Source organism: Oncorhynchus mykiss, chromosome 28, assembly GCF_013265735.2.
Source record: "Oncorhynchus mykiss isolate Arlee chromosome 28, USDA_OmykA_1.1, whole genome shotgun sequence".
NCBI classification, from domain to species: domain Eukaryota; kingdom Metazoa; phylum Chordata; class Actinopteri; order Salmoniformes; family Salmonidae; genus Oncorhynchus; species Oncorhynchus mykiss.
The window spans coordinates 7,684,165-7,706,179 of NC_048592.1; the positions used below are offsets into that span (position 1 = coordinate 7,684,165).

Here is a 22,015-nt window from a genome sequence, read left to right on the forward strand (position 1 = left end):
CTAGGTTCTTAAAAAAATAGATCACTTTTTTGTCTTGTAAAGTCAGTTATGACATGAAAAAAAAATCAAAGATCAACAGAGAAATAAAAATCACAACCAAGGTAACATTAAATCACAAGAACAAAATATTTTTAAAATTCTATTTGTATTTTCTTGATTCTGTCTTTTAAAATTCAGATTGTGTTATAATATCAAGAATAAAGAGAAAAGATATTTGACACTGAGTACCATTCACCAAAATAGAGCTTACGTACACAATGATCAAGGTTATGGGTCTTGTCTTAGGTGCAAGGTGAGAAGAATACAAGGCTAGTAGAAAACACTAGTGAGAGGACCCAGACTGAACTCAGCTAGCTCCCTGAGTCACTCAAAATAGTCACTCTGAACCCTTTCTGGAGTGAGTTCTTAGAACCTTATTCTCAATATTCTGTTCCAGAACACTACAGTTCAATAAGGACTGAATTAGAATCAGGATACGCTGTCTGTCCATACTCTTCAAAGGGGTAAGTGATGCTCTGTCTGAATCATAAACCTAATTAACATCAAAGTCTAACTCAGGGGTAGCTGGTAGCTCAGTCCATCATTAGACTTGTGCCCACCCAGTGGGAGAGTGGATAGGAAATATCTTTGACATACAGTGAGTGGAGGACACAGGAACATCAATGTACAAAAATAATACAGTTGATCCAACCAGCAAAGAAAGCTTATGATACATGCAAACTTAATTGTAGCCCAAAGAAAAGCAATGAGTGAAGGGGAGCCTATTCCTATTGGCTGGCTGTTACTGGTTAGGTACTCTCACAGAGAAACTCAAACTCTCCTCGACTTATTTCAGCGGTCTCCTGAGGCAAGGGTCCAACGTTTCCGTCAATATTGGGTCATTGACAGTGTTGGGCCATAGTCTGTACAGTTCAGATACTGGCCCAAGAACGTGTCTCCTCCTTTGCCTTTGTGTGATTGGACTGCCTACCCCGGGAGTATCCACTAGGCAAAGAGTGTTCTGCCTCCTCCCCATTGGTCACATGACATACAGTACATAACCCCATTGGGTTACAATGGGGGTGGGTGTTGCCGTGGAAACCAGTGAGAGGAAAACAGTCCAGGAAAAAAATACTTTTCTAAGAGTGCTTTTTTTGAGATCACTCAAGTCCATTTCTTTCTCTTTCTCTCTGCTCATCTCCCTCTCACACCCCCATGCTCTCTAAATATATATACACACACATTTATCTATGTACATTCTTAATTAAAATATTCAGTTATAAATGTGTATATAAATTAAAATATCATTTATTTTCTTGTCTCTAAGTGGCATTAACAAGGGAAGGGGGTGTGGGACTGAGGTTTCTCATTGCATTTTAAAAGCCTACAAAGGGCAGCACCAAACACTGTCAGAACAAGTGCCTATGTCTATGTGCAGACAATGATCAGCACCAAGTAGTGTGGCATGTCATACCGGTTTATATCTTCTTATATTTAACAGATAAATAACTGAATCATAAAATTGGTCCCTTGGTGAAAATTGGTGAGTACATACCTGCACAAGATACAGTACCAGTCAAAAGTTTGGACACCTACTCATTTAAGGGTTCTTTATTTTTTTACTATTTTATACATTGTAGAATAATAGTGAAGACATCAAAACTATGAAATAACACATATGGAATCATGTAGTAACCAAATAAGTGTTAAACAAATCAAAATATATTTTAGATTCTTCAAAGTCGCCACCCTTTGCCTTGATGACAGCTTTGCACACTCTTGGCATTCTCTCAATCAGCTTCATGAGGAATGCTTTTCCAACAATCTTTAAGGAGTTCCCACATATGCTGAACTTGTTGGCTGCTTTTCCTTCACTCTGCGGTCCAACTTATCCCAAACCATCTCAATTTAGTTGAGGTCGGGGATTGTGGAGGCCAGGTCATCTGATGCAACACTCCATCACTCTCCTTGGTCAAATAGCCCTTACACAGCCTGGAGGTGTGTTGGGTAATTGTCCTGTTGAAAAATAAATGATAGTCCAACTAAGCGCAACCCAGATGGGATGGCGTATCGCTGCAGAATGCTCTGGTAGCCATGCTGGTTAAGAGTGCCTTGAAATCTAAATAAATCACTGACAGTGTCACCAGCAAAGCACCCCGACACCATCACACGTCCTCCTCCATGCTTCACAGTGAGAACCACACATGCATCCATTCACCTACTCTGCGTCAAAGACACAATGGTTGGAACAAAAAATCTCATTTGTACTCATCATACCAAAAGGACAGATTTCCACCAGTCGAATGTCCATTGCTCATGTTTCTTGGTCCAAGCAAGACTCTTCTTCTTATTCATGTCCTTTAGTGGTGGTTTCTTTGCAGCAATTCCACCATGAAGGCCTGATTCACGTAGCCTGAGAGCCAGTTTCATCATAGCGCTTGATGGTTTTTGCAACAGCACTTGAAGAAACGTTCAAAGTTCTTGAAATGTTCCATATTGAGTGACCATTATGTCTTAAAGTAATGATGGACTGTCATTTCTCTTTGCTTATTTGAGCTGTTCTTGCCATAATATGGACTTGGTCTTTTACCAAACTGGGCTATCTTCTGTATACCAACCCTACCTTCTCACAACACAACTGATTGGCTCAAACGCATTAAGGAAAGAAATTCCACAAATGAACTTTTAAGAAGGCACAACTGTTAGTTGAAATGCATTCCAGGTGACTACCTCATGAAGCTGGTTGAGATAATTCCAAGAGTGTGCAAAGCTGTCATCTACTTTGAAGAATATAAAATATATTTTGATTTGTTTAACCCCTTTTTGGTTACTACATGGATTCCATGTGTTATTCCATAGTTTTGATGTCTTCAATATTATTTTACAATGTAGAAAATAGTACAAATAAAGAAAAAACCTTGAATGAATAGGTGTGTCCAAACTTTTGACTGGTACTGTATATGTAGCCTACATGCAGTTGAAGTCGGAAGTTTATATACACCTTAGCCAAATACATTTAAACTCAGTTTTTCACAATTCCTGACATTTAATCCAAGTAAAAATTCCCTGTCTTAGGTCAGTTAGGATCATCACTTTATTTTAAGAATGTGAAATGTCAGAATAATAGTTGAGAGAATGATTTATTTCAGCTTTTATTTCTTTCATCACATTCCCAGTGGGTCAGAAGTTTACATGCACTCAATTAGTATTTGGTAGCATTGCCTTTAAACTGTTTAACTTGGGTCAAGCATTTTGAGTAGCCTTCCACAAGCTTCACACAATAAGTTGGATGAATTTTGGCCCATTCCTCCTGACAGAGCTGGTTTAACCGAGTCAGGTTTGTAAGCTTCCTTGCTCACACACACTTTTTCAGTTCTGCCTACACATTTTCTATAGGATTGAATTCAGGGCTTTGTGATGGCCACTCCAATACCTTGACTTTGTTGTCCTTAAGCCATTTTGCCACAACTTTGGAAGTATGCTTGGGGTCATTGTCCATTTGGAAGACCCATTTGCAACCATGCTTTAACTTCAAGACTGATGTCTTGAGATGTTGCTTCAATATATCCACATAATTTTCCTGCCTCATGATGCCATCTATTTTGTGAAGTGCACCAGTCCCTCTTGCAGCAAGCACCCCCACAACATGATGCTGCCACCCCCGTGCTTCACAGTTGGGATGGTGTTCTTTGGCTTGCAAGCCCCCCCTTTTTCCTCCAAACATAACGATGGTCATTATGGCCAAACAGTTCTATTTTTGTTTCATCAGACCAGAGGACAGTTCTCCAAAAAGTACAATCTTTGTCTCAATGTGCAGTTACAAACCGTAGTCTGGCTTTTTTATGGCAGTTTTGGAGCAGTGGCTTCTTCCTTGCTGAGCAGCCTTTCAGGTTATGTCGATATAGGACTCATTTTACTGTTGATATAGACACTTTTGTACCCGTTTGTTTCCTCCAGCATCTTCACAAGGTCCTTTGCTGTTGTTCTGGGATTGATTTGCACTTTTCGCACCAAAGTACGTTCATCTCTAGGAGACAGACCGTGTCTCCTTCCTGAACGGTATGATGGCTGCATGGTCCCATGATGTTTATACTTGCATACTGTTGTTTGTACAGATGAACGTGGTACCTTCAGGCGTTTGGAAATTGATCCCAAAAATGAACCAGACTTCTGGAGGTCCACAGTTTTTTTTTTTTTTTAGGTCTTGGCTGATTTCTTTTGATCTTCCCATGATGTCAAGCAAAGAGGCACTGAGTTTGAAGGTAGGCCTTTAAATACATCCACAGGTACACCTCCAATTGACTCAAATTATGTCAATTAGCCTTTCCGAAGCTTCTAAAGCCATGACATCATTTTCTGGAATTTTCCAAGCTGTTTAAAGGCACAGTCAACATAGTGTATGTAAACTTCTGACCCACTGGAATTGTGATACAGTGAATTATAAGTGAAATAATCTGTCTGTAAACAATTGTTGGAAAAATTACTTGTATCATGCACAAAGTAGATGTCCTAACCGACTTGCCAAAACTATAGTTTGTTTTCAAGTATTTTGTGGAGTGGTTGAAAAATGAGTTTTAATGACTCCAACCTAAGAGTATATAAACTTCCGACTTCAACTGTATATGGTACCGCCAAGAACTGTCTGTGGGACTACAAATGAATGAACCCTGGGTATGTTGAGTAGAACCAAAGAATTACAACGATTCTAAATTGAACAGTCGAACTGAAGCAGGGTGTTAGTATTTACATTTGGTGTGGGGCTCTAGCTGGTGCATTGGTGCTTGTCAGTGAGGTACATTCATGACAGGGTTGGGGAGCATTGAAAAAAATATGTTCTAATGCTAAATGATCTATGTGCATACTGTAGAATATGCATATCGCCCATTAGTTTGTCCAAAGTGCTACGGTACAAAAGGACCATGAAGGTGAAGTCTGTAGTGTAAGATGTATGACCTGCTGGGATAGTGGTGGACTAACACAACAGGATGCTGGGAGACTGAGTATTTTAAGTCCTGGATTGTCTCGTTAACAGCTGGTTATTTCTGAGGTCACTATTTATATCCCTCACTTATTCATTCTCTCCTTTCACTTCCCTACCTCCATACTTATTTCTCTCTAACACATTCACTCCATCTTTCTCTCTAGGAGTTGTTTGTAGAGTCGGGGAGAGAAATCTCACTCCCGAACACTTCCCGGTAGAGTGGTGGGAAGCTGTATGCAGTCTCGGGGTGGACCAGACGAAAGAACTCCAGCTTGTCGATGTGGAGATTACAGATGGACTTCATTATCGGCAGCTTGGATACCATCTACAGAGGGGACACATCAGGATCAGTCAGGAAAACACAATCAATATTTGTGGACTTGGTGTGACGGAATGGGAAAAATCTGGAGAATGCATGAAATGTGTATGTACTTAAGCTACGCTAAAATGGGATAGATCCGGTCTACAGCACTAGACTGGTTAACTGTTTTGTCTTTGTTAGATTTAAAGAATGCCAGCATGTCTACAGCACAAGATTGTTCAGCCCATAAGGCCCTATAAAATGTGCATATGCAGCTGTTTGGGATATTCTGGAGAGGATCGTATCATAAAGTTATTGGAGAGGAGACATATGCTACACCAGTAACTCCAATATGGTGGATCACAGCTAATGACAACTGGGCCATGACTAGAGACTGTGGGGTATGTTATGGTGCTGTGGAGTGTGCTAGGCCTGACCTGGTCTAGCTTCTCGTCGGCAGCCCCGCTCATGTGCAGACTGTGTTGCAGAGCCAGGTAGACCTTCGCCTGTAGCTTCTGGACCTTCTGGCTGTCGGCTAACCATGGTCGGTCTGGGGACAGCAAGCAAGCGGCACTGAACAGAGCCATCTCCTCATCGGTCAGCTGCAGGCGGGAGAGCCCTTTTGCCAGGTCAAACACGGCACTGACCAGGTCATCGCAACCTGCAGAGAAATATCACAATATTAGATATCCAGACACCATGTTGAGTTTTCATTGAATTGTATGAGTTAGCCTCACCTACTATCCCAATCTCGCGAGCTTACATAAAGAGCAGCGGTCAGGCTGGTCTTTGATCAGGCTAATTTGCAGTAGCTAACAGTATCAATCAAATGTTATTTATAAAGCCCTTTTTACATCAGCCGATGTCACAAAGTGCTATACAGAAACCCAGCCTAAAACCCCAAACAGAAAGCAATGCATATGTAGAAGCACGGTGGCTAGGAAAACCCTATACATTATACTGTATCGCAGAAAGAGCAGCCTATTAATAAAGACACTTACCGAGGGCTTTGAAGAGCTGAGCAGAGGCAAATTTGCCATTAAAGAATATGGTGTTGGTGGTGGCGTTAAATGCCCTGCACATCCTAATCAACAGCACCTCCAGACAGCCTGCAATGTTAACCATAGAGAGCCACAGCGATGGAGGAAGAGGAGGGAGGGGAAGACAGAAAATGCTCCAACATGCAAAAACACACAATGAAAAGTAAATATTTCAGATTGGAGGACAGCAGATGTAAGGCATTTGAACATTTAGAAAATCAGCAGGGTAGGATGGATTTGTCAAAAGGGGTTTCAAACATTTACAAATGGTATAATATGGAGTATTGTCAAATAAATGTGTTTGTGTGTTGCAGATATAATGATACATTATATACAGAAATGTAGGTTCCAGAGATGGTTAAATGGTCAGAGCAGTCATGTGTGGTTTGTAAAAAAAACAAACCAATACAAATAAAAGGAGCACAAAAGGAAGAAGGTGGGAGAAAAGAAGTACAAGAGCCAAAGTTAACAAGATAAAGCATTTCTTCTCTCACATTACAGAATGTTCACGTGGTGCTATGGTACATGGTTTGAAATAATGGCTGCTTGCATATGTAAGTGTGTGTGTAAGAGAGAGTGTGCATGTCACACAGAAACAATTATCTGTGTAAACATGCCCACCTGGTTTTGCGTATCATTGTGTCTATGTCCTGTAAGAACTGAAGTGATTTGAGCAGTCAAGTCTAATTTGCATATACACTGCTCAAAAAAATAAAGGGAACACTTAAACAACACAATGTAACTCCAAGTCAATCACACTTCTGTGAAATCAAACTGTCCACTTAGGAAGCAACACTGATTGACAATAAATTTCACGTGCTGTTGTGCAAATGGAATAGACAACAGGTGGAAATTATAGGCAATTAGCAAGACACCCCCAATAAAGGAGTGGTTCTGCAGGTGGTGACCACAGACCACTTCTCAGTTCCTATGCTTCCTGGCTGATGTTTTGGTCACTTTTGAATGCTGGCGGTGCATTCACTCTAGTGGTAGCATGAGACGGAGTCTACAACCCACACAAGTGTCTCAGGTAGTGCAGCTCATCCAGGATGACACATCAATGCGAGCTGTGGCAAGAAGGTTTTCTGTGTCTGTCAGCGTAGTGTCCAGAGCATGGAGGCGCTACCAGGAGACAGGCCAGTACATCAGGAGACATGGAGGAGGCCATAGGAGGGCAACAACCCAGCAGCAGGACCGCTACCTCCGCCTTTTTGCAAGGAGGAGCACTGCCAGAGCCCTGCAAAATGACCTCCAGCAGGCCACAAATGTGCATGTGTCTGCTCAAACGGTCGTTTGGCATTTGCCAGAGAACACCAAGATTGGCAAATTCGCCACTGGCGCCCTGTGCTCTTCACAGATGAAAGCAGGTTCACACTGAGCACGTGACAGACGTGACAGAGTCTGGAGACGCCGTGGAGAATGTTCTGCTGCCTGCAACGTCCTCCACAACATGACCGGTTTGGCGGTGGGTCAGTCATGGTGTGGGGTGGCATTTCTTTGGGGGGCCGCACAGCCCTCCATGTGCTCGCCAGAGGTAGCCTGACTGCCATTAGGTACCAAGATGAGATCCTCAGACCCCTTGTGAGACCATATGCTGGTGCGGTTGGCCCTGGGTTCCTCCTAATGCAAGACAATGCTAGACCTCATGTGGCTGGAGTGTGTCAGCAGTTCCTGCAAGAGGAAGGCATTGATGCTATGGACTGGCCCACCCGTTCCCCAGACCTGAATCCAATTGAGCACATCTGGGACATCAAATCTCACTCCATCCACCAACGCCACGCCACGTTGTGCCACAGACTGTCCAGGAGTTGGCGGATGCTTTAGTCCAGGTCTGGGAGGAGATCCCTCAGGAGACCATCCGCCACCTCATCAGGAGCATGCCCAGGCGTTGTAGGGCGGTCATACAGGCACGTGGAGGCCACACACACTACTGAGCCTCATTTTGACTTGTTTTAAGGATATTACATCAAAGTTGGATCAGCCTGTAGTGTGGTTTTCCATTTTAATTTTGAGTGTGACTCCAAATCCAGACCTCCATGGGTTGATAAATTTGATTTCCATTGATAATTTTTGTGTGATTTTGTTGTCAGCACATTCAACTATGTAAAGAAAAAAGTATTTAATAAGAATATTTTTCATTCATTCAGATCTAGGATGTGTTATTTTAGTGTCCCCTTTGTTTTATATATATATATATATATATATATACTGCTCAAAAAAAAATAGTCTAAAGTTTGGACACACCTACTCATTCAAGAGTTTTGTTATTTTTACTTTTTTCTAAATTGTAGAATAATAGTGAAGACATGAAAACTATGAAATAAGACATGGAGTCATACAGTAACCAAAAGTGGCATGGAAACACGATTGGTTTTTCCTTTCTTTTGGCAGTTACTGAAAGATCATACCCCCAAGACATGCTAACCTCCACTGTTAATGGTAATTGTTTTGAATATACAATAAAGCTCAGTATTTCAATGATTTACTTCATAGTCCTTATTGCTCATGTTTATCAAGAATCTCGATAATGTCAGACTGCACTACATATAAAAGAACACAGTACCAGTCAAAAGTTGACACACCTACTTATTCCAGGATTTCTTTATTTGTACTATTTTCTACATTGTAGAATAATAGTGAAGAAATCAAAACTATGAAATAACACATATGGAATCATTGATTTTTTTTGTCAGCACATTCAATTATGTAAAGAAAAAAGTATTTAATAATAATATTTCATTCATTCAGATCTAGGATGTGTTATTTTAGTGTTCCCTTTTTTTAGCAGTGTATATAGGTACTGACCTGCTTTGAGCAGAATGATCTGGTCATTCTGACACAGGTCCATGAAGCCTGTAATGCGTTTGGCAAACTCCACCACGTACTGGATGGAATTGGTGATGTGGTGGGCACATTGCTGCCACACAGACTCTGCAGACTGCGAGAAAGAGAGAAATAATAATTTAATACGACGATAATGCAATATTATACTACGTATTGTGATGGTGAGTGCAATGTGTGTGAGGGTGTGTATTCACCTCGCACTGGAAGTTGCGAGTCTCCTCAGGTGAGTACTGCATCCGATTGTATGTCAGCCTCTTCAGTTCGTCAGAGCTGTACTGACTCGTCTCCAAGTGGGACTTGACCACACTCTGGGTGATACGCTCTGAAACAACACAGGCACACTTATGAATACAAGACCACTACAGACAACATGTTTACTTGATACTGGGAAACTTTGTTGGTTATGTTGGTTATAGCAATAGTAATAGATTTCTTACCTATATCCATAAGAGTGCAGTCATCAGGCAGTGTCTCTAGCAGTGTGGCGTGTGTGTGTGCCAGGAGCACGTGTGTGTGCGACAACATCTGGTACTCGTGTTTGATCCCATTGGCGTCAGTGACATCCAGTAGATTTTGCTGGGGAGAATTCTGATTGGACGAAATGGGCGAGGATGATGATGGTGATGAAGAATTGGAGGTGTTCCCAGTGCTTCCGCCGTGGTCTTCTTGCAGCTCCAGGCTGCAGTACTCGTGGGCCTCCTGTGGGGTCAAGGGGAGGTCAAACAGTTTGGGGAGCGCTGCGATGTCATCCAGGTCACTCAGGGTGGAGCTGGAGCCCCCGCTGCTGTAGGAGCGACTGAGCTCCCCGTGCCTGTCCCCCTTGCTTTCTCCCCCAGCAACGTCTTCCCTGGACAGTGACAGACCCTGGTTCAGACACTCCTGGTTCTTCTGGTGCTTCTGGACCTCAGCGTACAGGCTGTCGCGCTGCTTCTTAGACATACGGCCAAACTTCACCGCTGGACGGAGACAAGCGACGGGGAAGAATATAAGTTAATGTCTGTGTGGATTGGAAATAACTGTTGTATAATGCTGTCATGTGTTATCCTCTGGGTTAGAATAGTTGCACGTGTGTGTGTGTGTGTGTGAGTTAGAGAGACTCACCGTCCCGGCTCATGCCTAACACCAGACACTTCTGCAGTCTGCAGTGTTGGCAGCGGTTGCGGCTGGTTCGGTCAATAAGACAGTTCCTCTGGCGGGAACACGAGTACATGGCATTGTTCTGCTGGCTGCGGCGGAAGAACCCCTACACAAAGAAACACAATGGAATGAGTCAAATGATTACATAATGGATATAATTCCAGCATCATAAACCTAGATGTTATAGCATGGATGTATTACATCACTGATGACAACAAAGGGTATTTTATATTGCAGCTTGTCTTGGTTTTACATTGTTAAGACAGTCAGTCTCCCATTACCTATTTTGTGATGTGGTGAAGTGGAAAAATTCTAGTACTAGCTCACCTTGCAGCCTTCACAGGTAATAACTCCATAGTGGATTCCTGAGGACTTGTCCCCACAGATCTTGCAGGGTATTACTTCTATTTGAGCTGCAGAGACACACAGAGAGAGAGAGAGAGAGAGTACATATTGAAAAAAAGTGAGTTATCAAACCTGTATCAAAACCTAATGAGAATGTAGAAAAATAATAATTTCCTGCCAAGTCTACAGCTAGTAGATCTCAAAATAAGGATAGGAAATTCGACTGATACAGCCTACACACACACTCCTCTCACTATTGAATAACACCCCCGCTGAGGCCAATCTCTCTTGGGGCACGGCCAAGAAGAGTTTGTATCAAAACCAGATGTGATTGCATAAGGTGTTGCAAACGTTCACACATACATTATAGACACTCTGCAAGACTAGCATTGGCTTCGAGTCAGAGGAATATTGGTGTTTGCAACCGGTTAACAGGTTTCCACCTGGCATGTGGCTATGGTTAGCACAGTGTGAAGGAAGAGTTGGTGAAAGTGTAAGGCAGGCTGTCAGTTTGGCTCTGCCTTGCATGCTCTCAGTGTAGCAACAGCAGACAAAGGCATTCAAATGGGAAAATATTGACTTGAAATCATGGTGCATCTACTGTAGGTAACTGCCAAAATAAAGGAAACAAGAGTAAATGGGGGATACAAAGTATATTGAAAGGTGTTTCCATACAGGTGTGGTTCCTGAGTTAATATAGAAATTAACATCTCTTCATGCTTAGGGTCATGAATAAAAATGCAGAGTTGCCCGTTATTTTGGCTACCATGGCTAGAAGAAGAGATTTCAGTGACTTTGAAAGAGGGGTTTTAAAGGGGCATAGGTGGTTTAAAGGGTGTTTGTGTGTCTCAATCACCATATATGAACCCAAGGGGTGCCTGAGACCGCGTTTTCTACCACCATCAACAAAACACCAAATTATCACATTTCTCATAGGAAAATGGTGTTGCGTTCCTCCAATAGAGTTTCAGAAACTTGTAGAATCTATGCCAAGGCGCATTGAAGCTGTTCTGGCGGCTTGTGGTGGCCCAACGCCATATTAAGACATTTATTGTTGGTGTTACGGAGTAAGTTTAACCTCGCTTCTCATTCATCGCCAAACCCACTGACTCCTGGTCATCTATAAGTCTTTGCTAGGTAAAGCCCCGCCTTATCTCAGCTCACTGGTCACCATAGCAGCACCCACCCATAGCACGTGCTCCAGCAGTCACCCCCAAAGCCAATTACTGCTTTGGCCGCCTTTCCTTCCTGTTCTCTGCTGCCAATGACAGGAACGAACTGCAAAAATAACTGAAGCTGGAGACTCATATCTCCCTCACTAACTTTAAGCACCAGCTGTCAGAGCAGCTCACAGATCACTGCACATAGCCCATCTGTAAATAGCCCATCCAACTACCTCATCCCCATACTGCTATTAATTTATTTTGCTCCTTTGCACCCCAGTATCTCTACTTGCACATTCATCTTCTGCACATCTATCACTCCAGTGTTTAATTGCTATATTGTAATTATTTTGCCACTATGGCCTATTTATTGCCTTACCTCCCTTATCCTACCTCATTTGCACACACTTTATATATACTTTTTCTATTGTATTATTGACTGTATTTCATTCCATTGTTTATTCCATGTGTAAGTCTGTGTTGTTGTTTGTGTCGCACTGCTTTGCTTTATCTTGGCCATGTCGCAGTTGTAAATGAGAACTTGTTCAACTATTCTACCTGGTTAAATAAAGGTTAAAAAAAAGAAGAAGTTTACAAGCACAGTAATTGCTTATCTTAAATCTGCTTAAGGTCAAAATCGAAGTAAGCATACACCAATTAAAACACCTGGTTTACTGAGCAATCTTTTGAATTATTAGGACATGTAAACGCCTTAAACCGGCATTCCAGCGGTGTATTTGATCTGCGTACGTGCCAGCACCAGCCAAGCGAGCCTCCCTCATTATCGTGAATGGACTGAGTTCGGAACTGAACGTATGCATCTTAAAGGTCGTTTTCACAGACAAACTGTACATGTCCCAGCTCAGAATCAAATACGCTTCCCAAAAATAACATGGTCGCTGTAGTAGAACCTTTATTTTCATTGCCGATTTTCTGCATTTATCGGGTAGCCTGATTTCAGATATGTGTCCATGTAAATGGGATTATTAGAGAAATGCTTCTTCTTGCAAAGCATGTAAACGTTTTAATTGAACTATTATATTAATCTGACTATACGCAATAATCGTATTATTGTGTGCCTGTAACTGGACTCAATGTTTCCTTTATTTTGGCAGTTACCTGTATGTGCCACATTTCATACAAATACAGTTGCACCCCAGACAGATTGATCCAGCAAAGAGAAATAGTACAACTCAAAGTAAACAGTGCAATAAAAGGAGCGGGCGGATGATTTGACTGAAATGTTTTGCACCTGAACTTGGCTCAAGTGTCTCTAAAGTTGTCTCTCTGACTGTGCACCCAGTGAAGTGAAAGAGACAGAAATAGACAGAGTCATGTGTCAGAAACCTCAGTCCCCTCTAACACACTCTCCCACTCTCTCCCTTCACATACACCGGGCCCATATGATATGAGAGGCTAAAATGGAGGGCAGTACGTGAAGAAGAAAAACATGTTTCCTTTTAAAGACAGAGCCGGTCAGCTGTATTAGTTCACCACAGCCACAGAACTAAACAGAGACAAAAACAACTAACTTATGAATGTGACATGCTAACATTACTCAATCTGTCAGTCTATTTTATTTTTGTGCTATATAAAGAGAGAACAAATGTGTGTTATTCATAAAGCATGGGCTCTTTAGTCTTCCAAGAGGCAGACATACGGAAAATCACTTTACACTGTAGTTGAATGCATTATTATTGTGGCATTGCATGTAGGAAAATGTCAATTTAAATGTGTTTTTTAAACTGGGAAATTCTGCTGTCCTCTCTAAGTAATAACTCAAATACACAGAGCGACTGAGGCAGCTGCAGGCATGCAATGGAAAAAAAAGTGGCTCCTTCTCTCTTCCCCCCTCTGCACTCTCTTTTCTCTCCAAACCCCCGCTCGCTCCCCCTCCCTTTCCTCTCGATTATATAACTCTCATCTGCAAGCATTCCGTGAACACACTCATTCAGGGAGGTCACTCTAGCAACGCAACCGCTCTGCCTACTCTGTCGCTACAGCTCCCATTGGCTGAGGAGCGGGCAGGGCCTGTCTGGGGTTGGTTGTGTGGGATATCACTTAGGCGCGGTTGCCTGCCAGACTATTCTGTCCCACTGACACACATTCTCTGTGTAGCGGGCATTTATGGATGAAGATCGTCATGAAAATATATTAACCGTCGTACGTTTTTTTTGTGTTTGGTAAGAACAGCTGACTGAAGAAGACAGGATGGCCGACCATCTGTGCGGTTGAGTCCGTTTCTGCTGTAACATGGACTCTACAACGTCATTAAACTTTGTTGCTCCTCACTGAAACAAGAAAATTATTATAGCAAACGAGTCTATGGCTGCCTAGGGAACGCCCCCCCCCCCCCCTACTCTCGCTGACATGGAGCTTCTGCTTCAAGTATTGATATTCTTGTCCCCAGCTTGAGGGAAGGCAGCGGCCAGATGAACACACAGCAAATGTGTGATCGGAATTTTAACTCTCAGTGTTAAATTAAACACTTTTAGTAATTATATGTGACCCAAAGTCTTGATAAACTAACACACCAAGAGTGTTGGGTCCCTAACGCCATGGGTGTTGCAAATTCCAACTTAAATGAACTTTTTATTAGAGCTGATGCCATTACACTTTCTCAGTGTTACATTAACTTGTTTTGGGGTGTTGTTTTAACACTGTAGGGTGCCTTATTTTCATATTTATTTCCCAGGGTTTCTTTTGAGTGAATTTTAGAGGTACCAGTACCATCCATGACTGTTTGCTAGTGACAGAGACATGGTTGTTGCATTCAATGACTTTAAGTTCTGTAGCCTTTACCAATTGAGTGCCTAAGATAATATAAATATTTAATTATTTATGACAATAGAACACTTTTTATTTTTTTTTTATTTTTTTTTTTACAATAACACATTTCGACAGCCTAGTATTACCCTAACACACTGGTCAAAACCTCCTGGTTTGCAGGTCATATCAACAAGTCATATAATGCTGGCTTGCAAAGTGTTATATAGTTCCTGTTGGAATCCAGCCAGAGTTAGGATATCCAACAATTGGAACTTTTAATCACCCGCAATCTGCAGTTAGAATGACTGCCAAGGTAGGGAAGATCAATAAATGAGACTACCTAAACCACCTAAACTGGCAGAACCAACTCAATAACAGGTGAAATAAGTCAAATAATTTACTGATTGGATTAGTTTAGGAAAATGTATGTTATTTATCTTTGTGTAGTATAAAATCAACTAATCCACCAATGTGCATGCAGAAACATAGATATTAAAACAAACTATCCTAAAAAGCAACCTGCAACAAAACATCCTGGGAAACACGATAATTAGGCCCCTCCCATGTCTTTTTCAGTCAAGTAACACCACCAGCTGATTAACACTTCATTCATTCACCGCAGGTGGCGTCAATTTAAATCCCACTGGTGTTAACCCCACTAGAATCAACACTCAGATGTAACTCACAATACTTTCTTTTTTTTTACCTTAACACCGAGATTTTAACACCCACAAATTTGCTATGCACAGACCCCCATTTCGTGACATCATCATTCAGTTCTGCAGTTGACTCCTGACCTGGGCTTCCACACCAACCCCTCCAATCCCCTTTAACCTCTGACCTATCCTCCTGGAGAGCAACCACAACATAGTAAAATGTAACTGAACTAGTTACATAACAAAGAAATGTGAATCGGCGTCCCCAGTTTGTTTCAGTCGTAGAGGCCAAACTAACACACGGTTAAAGTTTTTGCACAGAAGTTTCCATGTTCAAAATGACTCATTCTAACCCTAAACTCAACGCAGATATCTCAGAGAAAGACAAACTTTCAAAGTGGTAAGATTATAGGTCTATTTTCTCACAAGGCACCCAAACCAGGTATCTCGCAAACAATCAAATCAAATTGTATTAGTCAGATGCGCAGAATACAACAGGTGTAGTAGACCTTACAGTGAGCCCCTAACCAACAGTGCAGTTTCAAAAAAATATGGATAGAATAAGAGATAAAAGTAACAAGCAATTAAAGAGCAGCAGTAAAAAATAACAATGTATACAAGGGGGGCTGGTACAGAGTCAATGTGCCGGTACAGAGTCAATGTGCGGGTTAGTTGAGGTAGTATGTACAGTTGAAGTCGGAAGTCTACATACACCTTAGCCAAATACATTTAAACTCAGTTTTTCACAGTTCCTGACATTTAATCCTAGTAAAAATTCCCTGTCTAGGTCAGTTAGGATTACCACTTTATTTTAAGAATGTGAAATGTCAGAATAATAGTAGAGAGAATGATTTATTTAAGCTTTTATTTCTTTCATCACATTCCCAGTGGGTCAGAAGTTTACATACACTCAATTCGTATTTGGTAGCATTGCCTTTAAATTGTTGGGTCAAACGTTTCAGGTAGCCTTCCACAAGCTTCACACAATAAGTTGGGTGAATTTTGGCCCTTTCCTCCTGACAGAGCTGGTGTAATCGAGTCAGGTTTGTAGGCCTCCTTGCTCGCACACGCTTTTTCAGTTCTGCCCACACATTTTCTATAGGATTGAGGTCTGGGCTTTGTGATGGCCACTCCAATACCTTGACATTGTTGTCCTTAAGCCATTTTGCCACAACTTTGGAAGTATGCTTGGGATCATTGTTCATTTGGAAGACCCATTTGCGATCAAGTTTTAACTGATGTCTTGAGATGTTGCTTCAATATATCCACATAATTTTCATGCCTCATGATGCCATCTATTTTGTGAAGTGCACCAGTCCCTCCTGCAGCAAAGCACCCCCACAACATGATGCTGCCACCCCCGTGCTTCACAGTTAGGATGGTGTTCTTCGGCTTGCAAGCCTCCCCTTTTTCCTCCAAACATAACAATGGTCATTATGGCCAAGCAATTCTATTTCTGTTTCATCAGACCAGAGGACATTTCTCCAAAAAGTACAATCTTTGTTCCCATGTGCAGTTGCAAACCGTAGTCTGGATTTTTTTATGGAGGTTTTGGAGCAGTGGCTTCTTCCTTGCTGAGCGGCCTTTCAGGTTATGTTGATATAGGACTCATTTTATATGACTTGTTTTACTGTTGATATAGATACTTTTGTACCCGTTTCCTCCAGCATCTTCACAATGTCCTTTGCTGTTGTTCTGGGATTGATTTGCACTTTTCGCACCAAAGTTTGTTCATCTCTGGGAGACAGAACGCGCCTCCTTCCTGAGCGGTATGATGGCTGCATGGTCCCATGGGGTTTATAGTTGCGTACTATTGTTTGTACAGATGAATGTGGTACCTTCAGGCATTTGGAAATTGCTCCCAAGGATGAACCAGACTTGTGGAGGTCTACAGTTTAAGACTCCAGTCTTATGGCTTAGGGGTAGAAGCTGTTCAGAAGCTATTTGGACCTAGACTTGGTGCTCCGGTACTGCTTGCCGTGTGTTAGCAGAGAGAACAGTCTATGACTAGGGCGGCTGGAGTCTGACAATTTTTAGGGCTTTCCTCTGACATGCCTGGTGTAGGTCCTGGATGGCAGGAAGCTTGGCCCCAGTGATGTACTGGGCCGTTCGCACAACCCTCTGTAGTGCCTTGTGGTCAGAGGCCGAGCAGTTGACATACCAGGCAGTGATGCAACCAGTGGTGCAGCTGTAGAACCTTTTGCGGATCTGAGGACCCATGCCAAAACTTTTCAGTCTCCTGAGGGGGAATAGGTTTTGTTGTACTAAAAAGGGAATAAAACTAGCTACCTCTGTCTGTTTATCAGTCACAGCCTAAGCACATAACTGTGTTCTCTACTAGAGGCTAATTCAATAGCTTTATGGCTCTGGTCTCTAACCCTTCTCCTTTCTTGGAATCTTACATGGAACATGTGGGGGTAATTTTATTGTGTCAGTTAGTCAGTGTGTCAAGCTGTCAGTGTGTCAGCGGGCCAGTAAACTCAGAAGTATTGGATGCACTTTACCCAACCAGCCTTCTGGAACACGACCTCCTACCACTTTTTCTAGGCTAACATAACATGGCACATATCGGCAGTTGTTGCCACATACAAGGCCCCTCTAGTCAAGTCCCTTAGGTGATTGTTGTCTGTTGTTTCCGACAAGGTGAAGGACATAGTGTAAAAGTTAATTTCCCAACTGAGGTAATTTTCCCATTATGAACTTTTCGCTTTGTAGCTCACAGAGTTGCTTACGGTCAATCTGGTGAAGCGAGATCACCATGATGATGATGATGATAATAATAATAATAAAGTACAGTGAGTATTTCTTTGTACTCAAATGGCTCTACCCCTAACTCTACCTTCCCACTTACAAAACAAACGCTTATTTCCACTTTGGCTGTGAAATAAGTATTTGCATTTCATTGTCTGACATGGAATGCAAATATAACTATATATATATATATATATATATATATATATATATATATATATATATATATATATATGCGTATTCTGAGGTTTCAAATCCATGTGTTAGTGATAGCTTTTAATGACGTTTCAAAGAGTTAGCGTATACATTTCGATATCCTACCAGATGTAGAACCACCCTCTACAGGCCAAAACAATCTCCCTCCCTCCCCAAGCAGATTAGGAACAGAGTAGCCTCTGTGCCAAAAACCCTCATTCCAAACAAACACTAAATACTGTAATTCAACAATATAAATATATATATGCTTTATATGCTACAATAGCAATATGTTTATCAGTCTTACAATGTATTGTTACATTATTGTGACAACAACAGACAGTAGGCTAGTCTATCTTGTAATTGTAACAAGCCTTGTATGCCTTTTGATTGCAGTAACGTTGCAATTTTAGAGGCAACATCGTGAGAAGATAGGCAGCAACAAAAGTAGCAGTAGCATTGCAGTAAGTATGAACCTTTTTATCATCTTTCTGTTCGTTGATTTTGTCAACCATGTCAACTACTACATCCATTCCAGGAGCTAAAGAAAATGTATCTATAGCCTGCTGCCTGAGTTCAACTTCGTTGCATTCGAGATGCCCCAGGCAAGGCTCTGCAACCAACCAACTGTTTTCGTCCTTTACTGATCCTTCCCTCTGTCTAAGCCACTCCCTCCTCTCTTTCGCCCCCGCCCTCCTGAATGCCGTATTCGCTCGGTGACATAGGTCACGTTCTCCTGCTCAGACGTTGAATGCGTCAACCAAATGTTGTGTCACGTCGACATGTTCCTTTGCCCGTTTCTGACATGTCAGATCTTAAAACACCTAGATAGGTATTTTTAGTATCAGCTAACCACATTAGGGATGATTATTTTACATAATTTCACAATTCAAGTAATATCATACAATTTTTCCAGATATCTGCATGATCAAACTTGTATTTATTTATTTTAAAACTTTGTTTAAACTTGCTGCGCAACCTGTGCGACTCAGGAGAAAGAGTGAGCTCTACAGCAGAGCGGGCAGGGGCCGGTGGTGTGTGACATAGGAGGAAGAGATAGACAAACTTGTAGGAGGAAGTTAGATAGACAAACTTGTAAATGCTATAGGTTATCATCCCATCTGGCAGTGCCTGTCTTTACTGCATCAAATCGATGTAAAGAAGCTAGCTAAAGATGGCTAGATGATAGCTTGCCAAGATGGCTAGAAGATAGCCTACCTGTCGTTTGCTCATTGTAGCCTACACCTTCTCATTTAGCTAATTGAATTATGTAATTTGAATTCCATTTTTCATTGAATAAAGATCTCATACTTCACGTTGCTACACATGGAACCTCTTGACTGTAGTGCCAACAACAGGCTACACGCGTGACATGTACGGTCTTTTCGGGCGAGGCACGTCAAAAAACGACATTCAAAAGTTTGTTTTATTAAATTAATATTTTATAATGTCATGGTCTATCCTTCTGTGTAGCAATTTCACATAGATATTCGAACACTAACGTCAGTTCGGATATTTGAATAACCGTGCCCATCCCTAAACCACATCATCATTACGTGGCACGCAACTAGAACCATTGATTGATGCATGCAACATATGAGCAGGGGAACGCGACCAATTAGGTCAGTGGAACAGCCAACATTCTCTCCCGCCACACAGTCGGCCATGCTGGCACCACCATCACAACAACATGCCGAAATCAATTCATTTTAGATTAATTAACCCACTGAACACCACACATGAACAATATTACACACTGAGTGTACACAATATTAGGAACACTTCCTAATATTGATTTGCACCCACTTTTGCCCTCAGAACAGCCTTAATTCGTTGGGTCATGGACTACAAGGTGTCGAAAGTGTTCGACAGGGATGCTGGCCCATGTTGACTCCACTGCTTCCCACAGTTTTGTCAAGTTGGCTGGATGTCCTTTGGGTGGTGGACCATTCTTGACACACACAGAAAACTGTTGAATGTGAAAAACCCAGCAGTGTTGCAGTTCTTGACACACTCAAACCAGTGCGCCTGGCACATAGAAAGGCACTTAAATATTGTCTTGCCCATTCACCCTCTAAATGGCACAAATACACAATCCATGTCTCAGTTGTATCAAGGCTTAAAAATGCTTCTTTAACCTGTCTCCTCCCCTTCATCTACACTGATTGAAGTGGATTTAACAGGAGATATCATAGCTTCACCTGATCAGTCTGTCATGGAAAGTGCAGGTGTGCCTAAGGTTTTGAACACTCAGTGCAATTCTGGTTTCATTAACATGGATTTATAGCACCGTTTGTGCTCAGGATGGCTAATATTCTGGCAAAGATATAAAAATAAAATGCCATAAATATGCCAGTATGATTTACAAATGTAATTGTTTGATTTATAGCCAACTAATTTTAGTCCTGCTATTCCAATTGAATATTGTTTTGATCACATGTGTAGCCTATTTTAGAACCTGTAGTGCACATTTTTACCAGTGTGCACCTCCTATCGACTCGTTGCATCACCCAATATGGATCCCCAGGCACATTTTACAGACAGAGTCCCAGGTGGAATCAACCTGATTATTATGACATTAATGCAAAAAGTCAAATCATAGGCTTTTAAAACAAAACACATAGGCTATTTACAACCATATGGTCTCAATCCTGAATTAAATGCAACATTGTTCAAATATTGAACCAAAACATTTTATGATGAATATAAGCATTTTCACTAGTTCTCTGTCAGACAGAAAAACTCTCTCCAGTCTATACACTAACAGCCAGGACGCCCATTCACAGCGGCAGTGGCGCACCTGGCAAAACTAGCCAGATAAACCAGTCAGGCACAACAGCATGAGATTAACATCATACGCACTTCGAAAAGAAAGCAGTTACACTGTTAATTACACAGTAAGGCCTACAGTAACTTACATTTCAAAAGCGTTTTATACGTTGTTTCATATTGAAATGACCATCGTATACTTTGCAATGTCACATATATATACTATGTTTATTAACAATAGTATTTGTGACATAGTAAGGTATACGATGGCCATTTGAATGTGAATGATAGCCTAATAATAAATGTACCTCTCATGTTGAATATGATCGTTTCTGGATCAATGAATTGGACTTCATGTGGTGTGTAACAGAATAAAAATATATGTCCAACTGTTGAAAGACAAGCATTTGCTGGCACGTAAAATACAACGTATTTAGCCTGACGAACTAGATTATATATATATATATATATATATATATATATATATATATATATATATATATATATATTAAACAAGGCAAAAATCCGCGAGTGCTTCCTTATCGTTCGACAAAGTATTGCAATGGTGAATCAAATACAAAGCAAATCGACTGTTCAAGTTGAATTGTGTCCTGTTTGTCTCGATGCACTATTTCGGTAACTTTTTACAAAATGCTCCCACGGTGGTTTAGCTTGCAAGCAAAGTCCCAAATACTCTACCTCCCCTTTTTCGTTCGGACTGCCTTTCACTCTGTCTACCCTGCTAACCTACTTTTCGACGCGTGGACTGGACTCTCATATGATCTCACACTCCAGATAGCTCCTCTTCGCGGCCGCGCGTACGCGGGATCGAGTTTTAAGGAAAATCAGATCTACTGGCAACAACAAACAACAATTAACGTTTTAACTCTAATTTAGAGTAACGTGGGTTTGAAAATGTCGTTTTTTGGGGGTAGTTTTTCACAAATCAAATTTTTTTGCAAGGCATGGACATAGGCTATTACACCCTTTTTCTAATGCACTTTGTATTGAGGTGGATAGGCCATATCGAAGAACAATGGGCATTATGATAATAAAAACTCAGAGCTTTGTGTTGCAATGATTAC

General features: G+C 41.4%; 1 protein-coding gene across 1 annotated transcript; it reads right to left on the reverse strand.

The window, feature by feature from the left end:
* Positions 1 to 4,480: 4,480 nt before the first annotated feature.
* LOC110508432 (nuclear receptor ROR-beta) lies at positions 4,481 to 21,708 on the reverse strand. The gene is made up of 9 exons (XM_021588949.2): positions 21,239 to 21,708; positions 10,610 to 10,695; positions 10,247 to 10,388; positions 9,583 to 10,101; positions 9,340 to 9,467; positions 9,107 to 9,239; positions 6,263 to 6,370; positions 5,699 to 5,922; positions 4,481 to 5,285 (listed from the first exon to the last, which is right to left on the reverse strand). The coding sequence occupies exons 1-9, from the start codon at positions 21,243 to 21,245 to the stop codon at positions 5,121 to 5,123; spliced, it is 1,512 nt and encodes a 503-aa protein (XP_021444624.2). The 5' UTR covers positions 21,246 to 21,708; the 3' UTR covers positions 4,481 to 5,120.
* Positions 21,709 to 22,015: the final 307 nt, after the last annotated feature.